This window comes from Rhipicephalus microplus, chromosome 6, assembly GCF_043290135.1.
Source record: "Rhipicephalus microplus isolate Deutch F79 chromosome 6, USDA_Rmic, whole genome shotgun sequence".
Lineage (NCBI taxonomy): Eukaryota > Metazoa > Arthropoda > Arachnida > Ixodida > Ixodidae > Rhipicephalus > Rhipicephalus microplus.
The window spans coordinates 183,969,150-183,977,468 of record NC_134705.1 but is presented as its reverse complement, the minus strand read 5'-3'; the positions used below and the strand labels follow the sequence as shown (position 1 = coordinate 183,977,468).

Below are 8,319 nucleotides of genomic sequence, written 5' to 3'. Positions count from 1 at the left end.
CGACGCAGGCAGTACCTCGAAATATATCACATTCTCACGGAGGATACATGGAGTCACTTACAGGAAGCGTCAGTAACTTTTCTTGTGTTTCTTATTTTTTGCAGATTCTCTTCTCTACGGGCCAGAACGACTGGGACACCAAACGCAACTGTGAGTATCTCTTACGCCTCGCGAAATTACAATGCGCGCAAAATTTAAGCACAGCAGCACTTAATTTGTCCCCATCGAAGTTATCATGCAAGGCGTGCGCGCTGCTATTTGCTGATAAATAGGAACCGACTCACTCAACTATCAGTTTTGCTGCCGTCACTCTTAGGTTCATGCATACGGTCCTCCATGCGTTTTTTTTTTACATGACCAGCGTAAAAGCTGCAAGAGCAGAGCTACGAAGAAATGAGAGAGCTATATTCAGTGGGTGAATATGGTGCTGCAACGGTGAAGTGCGCTCGGTGTCTTGCCCGGTGTTTTTTTTTCTCTCTCTCTTTCTCTCTTAGCGTCTGTTCCTTTCTCTCCTCTTGTCTGTCTATCTCTGTATCTTCATCTTTTATAGCTTTAGTCTCTTCATTCTTTCCATTTTTCTTTTTTGATTCTTTCAAATGCTTTCTCTATTTTCTTTCTTCTCTCTGTCTATGTTGTCCCTTTCATCCTGGAATTATGATACGAAAACAACATGATATCCTAAAAGGCAACGCCCTGCGTCTCTCTTTCCCGTATTTCACGTGTTCCATGTTTTTTTTTTCTTAAACGCTCACATCTGCTGTACGCGGTAGAAGCACTTGTCCAATTCCTGCGGTGCATGTCCGTGGTTCTCTGCTGACACCGAAGCTTTTACTGCAAGCTTCAGCAGCTGCGCTATCAGAAGAAAGAGGTCTTCGCCAACGATTTGTCTCTTAGCGAATGCTTAAGGAACAATGTGAGCTTGCATCAGCGCTTCTGCTTCGAACGAGAACCAGATGACGCGACTTCTCACCGAGGGAATGGGCATTCCTCTTGTGGGTGAAGATTATGCTTGTGTTTAGGCTGTATAGTCGAACGTGTAGTGGCGCAATATGGCGTACGAATTTCCCGCGTGATTATGCCCGCTTCACGGCTTCACCGCAGGAGGCGCGAGCACATCAACAGGGTGACCACCGTGCTGTGCGTCGCCATCGTGCTCGTGATGATCGTCTTCTTTCTGGCCACCGTAGCACTCTTCGTGGCAGCTTTCGGCGCAGGTCAGTTTGTTTAGCGCACGTAACGACACGCTTCGCTTATTTCATTTCATTTCATTTATTTACTCTCAAGGCACTGGGCATTACAGAGAGGAGTGGGACAACAAATATCATTAAGGAGTAAAACAAAACAGCAGGATTAGAATAAATTATAATGCACTTTCAAAAATGATTGATTTGAACGCATTGGCGTCTGTAATTGAAGTGATCGATGCGGGAAGGTGGTTCCAGTCAGTACATGTTCAAGGGATGAAAGAGTTGAAGTGCTGGTTCGTACGGCAGAAGGGAACCCCAACCTTGTATTTATGGTGATTGCGTGCTGATATGTAGGCTGGTGGAAAAAACAGTGAATCAGAGAGGGTTCTGTTAGTGTGATAGGTCTTGTGAAAGAGACAGAGACGTGAATGTTTGCGTCGTATTGAGAGGTTATGCAAATTTAGTTGAGCCTTCATTAATGTGACACTTGCAATTCGACAGTAATTGAACAATATGAAACGTGCTGAGCGATTCTGAATGTATTCAATGTTGTCTATGAGCATATTGCGATAGCCATCTTACTGATACTGTTGACAGGGTATTGCCGTCGCCGTCATGCTCCGTATAAAATCCGGAATCTATAACACCATCCCCACGCATCGTACGTTGATAGCGCTAGTAAGAGCACGCGAACGCTAGAGAAGAATGTGTGTGAAGTTGAGATGAAACGAGCCGGTCATCTCCGTCGCACGAAGGAGGCATGCGATAGCATCGACCTGTGTGCGAGGCCTGATTAATCAGTTTAAGTCTAAGCAATTTACGTAAACAATTATTGCTGAGAGCTACGTAGTTTTTATTAGATGTGATTCGAGACTAAATAGTAACGCTTTTCGCTGTAATATTATTGCCCCGCCGCGGTGGTCTAGTGGCTAAGGTACTCGGCTGCTGACCCGCAGGTCGCGGGATCGAATCCCGGCTGCGGCGGCTGCATTTCCGATGGAGGCGGAAATGTTGTAGGCCCGTGTGATCAGATTTGGGTGCACGTTAAAGAACCCCAGGTGGTCGAAATTTCCGGAGCCCTCCACTACGGCGTCTCTCATAATCATGTGGTGGTTTTGGGACGTTAAAACCCACATATCAATCAAATCATCAATTAATCAGCCGTAATATTATTTGATATTTGCCATCTGCTACGCAGGACGGTCTCGTCATCGCTTGGGGGAGACCACGACCGAAACTGAAGTGACAACGCCGCCCCATAGGAACAGGTCTGGGAAGGTGTCACACCCTAGTGAGTCTCTCATTGTCTTATGACTATTCCGCGCTTCGACGGCAGCCGCCATCTTCTTTTTTTAATATGATAGTCTGTCGTGGCATACCTGAAAGCAGAAATTTCATATTTTGGTCTGTCTGTCTGTCTGACTGTCTGTGTCTGTCTGTCTGTCTGTCTGTCTGTCACACGATCCAGCCACCCGGCGAAACTTTAAGCACTTGCTGAACGCCCGGTCATCTTGAACTGGTCGCTGCGCTCATATTGTGAACATTGTCGATTCAAAAGCAAATATTACGCATCTCTGAGACGCAACATCAATATGTCACTATTAGGTGGTGCGTTCCTTTACTTGAAAATGCGCAGATACGTAATTCTAAAAACCGTACTGCTTCTGAGGACTTGCTGAATATGCGACGCTTATGACGGAAAAGCCTTCATTCGACGATACAGTGCTGCCCCTGGCAGTGGTCCTGGGTTCTGCACAAGCTCAGATTTCATGACGCCACTGCTAAAAAGAACCAATATTTCACGCAGTGCCATATATCCCTTACGTGGATGAGACCAGAATTGACACAAGCAGTACGGCCGGAAGAAGGCTATCGTCTTTCGACGACATTGGCAGTGAAGCATACCAATATGTGGTCAATAATTTTTTTTTTCTCAGTCAACGTGCAATGCCTCCCCTCCCCAGAATCGGAGACATTGCAAGCTCTGTTTACCTCAGGTGGTTTTGCACTGCCTCTTATCGGTCCACCTTTAACCAACCAACGACGTCACGTGGTGCCATAATCATGTGGCGTCGCGTCATGTGACCTCATAAAGACGTCCTGATGACGGCAAAAAATTTGGCGATTTCTTCAGCCTTGCTGAGGTCAGGTTACCATGCATGAGGCCGTGTGACTATTGGTACGCCAACGAGACCCAAAGTTCATTTGAGTATCACGTCACTTTTGAGCGACTTTTAATGTGTTTTTTTTTTTTGCGTCACTTGCGCTCACGTCAACGTCGGTCTCACTAAGTGTCGTGTCAGACGTGAGTGGCGGCTGGTGGATGGCGCAAAAGGAGCAGTTTACCATCACCCAACGCCGAACTTTGCCGACGCTCATGTCTTCAGGTGTCACCAAATATCGAAGACACCAACAGTCAATTTTTTGCCTTGAGTCATCTAAGTCTCAAGAAAGAGTGTAAAGCAGTCTGAGTATGTTAAGACAGCTTCTGAAATGACTTTAAGGCCCTAACTCTACATTCATGTCAGCCTCTTCAAGTGTCGCCGTTTAAACGTTGGTTCCCGATAGTGGAGAGTGCTGTACCCATTCGTAGTGACAAAACCACAACCGTTGCAATGTGGGCTTCGTAATAGTAGTGTCCCAATAATACTCTTGAAATCTCACTCCCACAAAATTTTAGTAGCAACAACTTCATTATATACGACCGGTGTTCTTTAGCGGCTCCGACAAGCTAATTGAGTGTTCGACGCACATCACCAGTTAAGGCGCTCTGGCTTAATGAGCATATAGGTGAAGGCTGGCAGACAATGGAAGGATCACTTTGCCTGCATGTGTCTTGCTTTGTCCCTGTCTTATTGTGCTAGTTATTTTAAGTGAAGCGCTGTGGGACGTTTCCTACAACTGTGCTATTTTTTATCAATGTCTACTGCGCATTTGGACTCCCTCCTGATTCGACCAATCATCATGACCTCCACCCACTACCACAAATACAGAAAACACCTTTTTACATGATCACGGGGTTGAGGAAACGACAAGTTTTTTTTCTGCCCTCGTTTCCTCAATCAAGTGTATTTACATTGTATCCTAAGTTGTAAGCGACTATTGAATGTGTAGCAGTACAGTGCAAGGAATAGAAGCCGCGCTTTCTCTAGCGGAATCTTTGGTAGAGGTTACTCAGAACCGACTAGTTCGCTCACTCTTCTGTCTAATAACAAATTCTCCCACTCCTTCCGTCCTTCTTTTCTGAAAGACCTGCAAGAATGCCACAAGCCCTCGCCTTTTCTTCGCGCTGCAGGAGCAATGGTCGAGGTGGCACCATTTGACGGTGAAGTCCACGAAAGCCGATGCGACGCTCCTCGCCTGGTGCACTGTTCCAGCAACCTGACAGCCCTGGTGCGGGACCATGGCTGGTTCTACATGCCGGGTGCCGGGACACCCGGGGGATGCATCGAGTGGCTGCCCTCTCACCTGTGCGTCGTTCAGAAAGGATTCCAGGAGGGCGGAGGATACCGGTTCAGCAGCAGGGAGGAGTGTAACTCGCTCTGTGAACAAGGTGTTTATTTCATTTTTTTATTGAAGACGGAGGCCTTAGATGCTCCATCAAGCGTGGAATCTGACTTTCGGCATCGTCGTCTCGCATCCGCAGCGACAGTGTACTGCGGTGCCAGGGACCAGTGTTGCAAAAATCATTACCACATAATGACATTACCATTGACGTCACGATGACGTCAGAGCGCGTCAAAATTTCTCATGTCGTTATGGCTTCCAAGTGATGTCCTATCACGACACTTGATGATGTCATCGCACGGCATCGTTGCTTGAACATCAGTGGTCTCATGACGGAAATGAAAAGCTAAGGGGAAGTGCATCACCACAGTCATGGCCCTTCAATTAGAGAAGAGCGTTGCTGCAGTGAAACTTCACACCGCCCTCTCTTTTTTTAAGGAAGGACCCTTCATACACTTACGTATGTCGCGTCAGCCGGTACCATGGCTTGTCTGACGCAGTCCTCATGCAATAATGTCACGTGACGGTCTGAATTCAGGACTAGTGCTCGAATGATCGGTGCAGCTGAAGAGCGTCGATATAGCTGATATTTTAAAAAAAATGGCAGCATATCCACGGAGTGAATGATGGAGATGGGGCGAAGAATTCGTCCGTCCATTCGTTCTTGCTTCCGTCCGTCGATGCGTCCGTCAGTGTGACCATCCATGCGTCCATCAGCCCGTCCGTGCGTGCGTCTGTTCGTGCGTCCGTCCTTGCGTTCGTCCATGCAGCCGCCCCTGCGTCCGTTCATGCGTCCATCCATGCATCTGTCTATGTGTCCGTTCATACATCTATTCAACAGTCCAAGTACCACCATCTCGCATCTTTTCATCATATATTTATTCCCCATTTAGAAGCACCGCCATCCAGCGCACATTCCAAGGACGAAACGAGAGTTGGCACACGCACACTTTCTTACGGCTTGCGCTTCGGGTCCACTTCCCACCCTTAACCACCTCGAGTTCATGGTATATACTAGTTCACTGTATTCATGTTACTTCGGCCGAACGCTCGCTAAACCTTTCGAAAACCAAGAAGGTTACGCCCAGCGAGTATGACGTAGCAAACTTTTTCAGTCAGATGGTGCTCAATGTACATGCCAATGGCTGCTAATGGGAAATGAGAGGCGGAGAATTCGGCTTTTACTTTCTTACGGCTTGCGCTTCGTATCTACTTCCCATTTTTAACCACCTCGAGTTCATTCATGGTATATACAAGTTCATTGTATTCATGGCACTGCGGCTCAACGCTTGCTAAACCTTTCTAAAGCTAAGGAGGTTACACCCAGCGAGTATAACGTAGCAACCCTTTCTTGTCAGATAAAGCTCAATATACATGCCAATGGCTGCTAATGGTGATCGCATCCTGCGCGTTAACTAAAAGCCGAATGCTCCTGTCTCTCATTTGCCATTAGCAGTCATTGACATGTACATTGAGCACTATTTTTTATTGTTCAACAACGCACAGAAGAAGTCTCTCGCCAGCACCACCTTGGAGGTCAAAATGTTATACTTGTTACATACTACGGGAGACGAACGGGTGCCGCTATAAGGAGCTTCGCCCCTAAAAACAAAGGCATATCCGCATATGAGATCTATAAACGGTTTTAGGGTAGCTCTGAAACGAATAGAGTGAACGAGGACGAAAGAGAGCGAACGCGGAGTCTATTGATATGCCAAGCACCCGGCCTCTAACCGCAGTTTCTTCCTCCTTCACGAGTGCTGTCAACTCAGTCGGAGTTCGTGCGCCTGCAGGGCTGATACGTGCTCGGCGGCTGGTTTCGCGTATTATAACGGGGCTGCAAAGTTCATTTCGCAACGCCTGCAATGCGCAGAGTGGTGTGCGCTGCACTCGAGCGCTGTCGGCGTTTCGCTTGGTTCGCGACGCTTGCAATGTACAGAATGAAGTGCGCCGCATTCGAGCGCTGGAATTTTGTATTTCAATACGCAACAAATGCTACGTTACTACAACTGCAGATAGCCCAAACTTCCGACAAACTTGGCGTTGCCCAAACAACAAGTTGCGCTAACAATTCGCTCCAGAGGGTATCGTATCTCGTTTCAATTCCGCGCCTGTGTCAGCACTCGGTGACAAAGCTGCAGGCAATGGAAGGATGCACCTGACCCTTCTTCCCCCCCTTAGCAGGCATTCAGATTGCTCTAAGTCTCTTACCGTGCGTACAAAAATTAGTAACTACGCTTTGGTGAAATCTACACTCTACTATAGATCGGGATACAGTTCGATCAGGCTGCTTTCAGCCCACGTGTCGAATAACGAACTCGCGTGGTCCCTTATGTTTGTATCAGGGGCATAGGCAGAGTCTTTTTTTTTCTGGGGGAGCGGGGAGGAGGGGCATCCCTTTGAAATGGCCATTTTTCGCTCTGTATGCCATGGCGAAAGAGAACTTCGGTGGGAGCGAGGGGAGGGGCGCGGGCCTGGTGTGCCACCGTCTGGCTATGCCACTAGTATGCATTATGAGTGCCTTTCCTCACTATAAACAATGTTTCTTCCCAAAGTGGTTCGGCATTTCCTTCAGTGTCGGTGCACTTCTGACCAAGCGAGGGTGTTGTGTGACGACGTCACAAATTCTCGCGACCTCTGACATTGTGATAATGTTAAAGTGAAGCGTCCTCGTGGTACGCTATTTTGCATCACCCGCGGTACTTTAACTCGGGTACTTGAACGTGCACCTAAATGTAAGCTCTGGCCTTTGGCCACCATCAAAATGGCGTTGGTGTCGCCATCATTCAACCTCTCGACCTTGGGAACAGCAACCAAACACCATAAACACTTAACCACCGCGGTGTGCAGTAACTTTCGTAGCCGTAGGCAGCACTTGTATCGAATAAGTCACGAGGGAAACGCATGATCGCTGATGTCCGCGCAGGAACGCCGCGGAGGGAGTGCGTACACCCGCTCCCCCTGACGGCCGTCTACAACTGCACGCACGCAGCGAGCAAGGACCAGCAACACTGGTGGTTCTACGATATCGTCAGCCACGCGTGTCGCGAATGGGAGCACGCGTGCATCTACAAGTCGTACTCCACCATGGCCCACTGCGTGCGGGACTGCCTGCCGGAGCCGCGGCAGTCCTCCTGACCGGCGTGTTTATCCTTGTGCGCCACGGATGCGCGGCATGCGTGTGTTTTTTGTAGGGCACCCTGATAAATGTTACACTTCGATTTACCAGCGGACGACGTGGCGATTGTCATAATTCGAGCCCGATTAATTCTCACTTGCGAAGGAATCAAATTGTGTCCATATCGCCCAGCATGGTTATGATAAACAATGCAGAATATATAGTCGCTTAAAGCAATCGGCAAAATTACGTACCGAAAATATACAAGCCAAGGCCTCGATACTAATTATGCACCTTACATTACAAAAAATTTTTTGTTTATTTTTGTTTGTTTGTTTTTGATGTTTGTTTATTCAATGTTTGTGCGTGATGACACGCACAAACATTGAATCACTTTATTTACAATGTTTAACATCGCACATGCGCATTTCCCATAACCATAGCCCCGCAAAACTTACCTCGTGTCAGCGGGTCACTGAAATAAAGAAATGCCATTCTTGAGCGTAC

The 8,319-nt window shown here is 47.7% G+C and overlaps 2 protein-coding genes across 2 annotated transcripts in view; one reads left to right on the top strand and one right to left on the bottom strand.

The window, feature by feature from the left end:
• Positions 1-8,100, top strand: part of LOC142765074 (uncharacterized) — an 8,970-nt gene extending 870 nt beyond the window's left edge. The window contains exons 2-6 of the mRNA XM_075865639.1: positions 105-150; positions 1,102-1,214; positions 2,386-2,478; positions 4,483-4,740; positions 7,621-8,100. Of these exons, the coding sequence (XP_075721754.1) occupies positions 105-150; positions 1,102-1,214; positions 2,386-2,478; positions 4,483-4,740; positions 7,621-7,832 (722 nt within the window). The 3' untranslated portion in view covers positions 7,833-8,100. The remainder of the gene's footprint in view (positions 1-104; positions 151-1,101; positions 1,215-2,385; positions 2,479-4,482; positions 4,741-7,620) is intronic.
• LOC142765076 (uncharacterized) overlaps positions 1-8,319 on the bottom strand; it is a 104,101-nt gene that overhangs the window by 40,872 nt on the left and 54,910 nt on the right. The window lies entirely within an intron of this gene.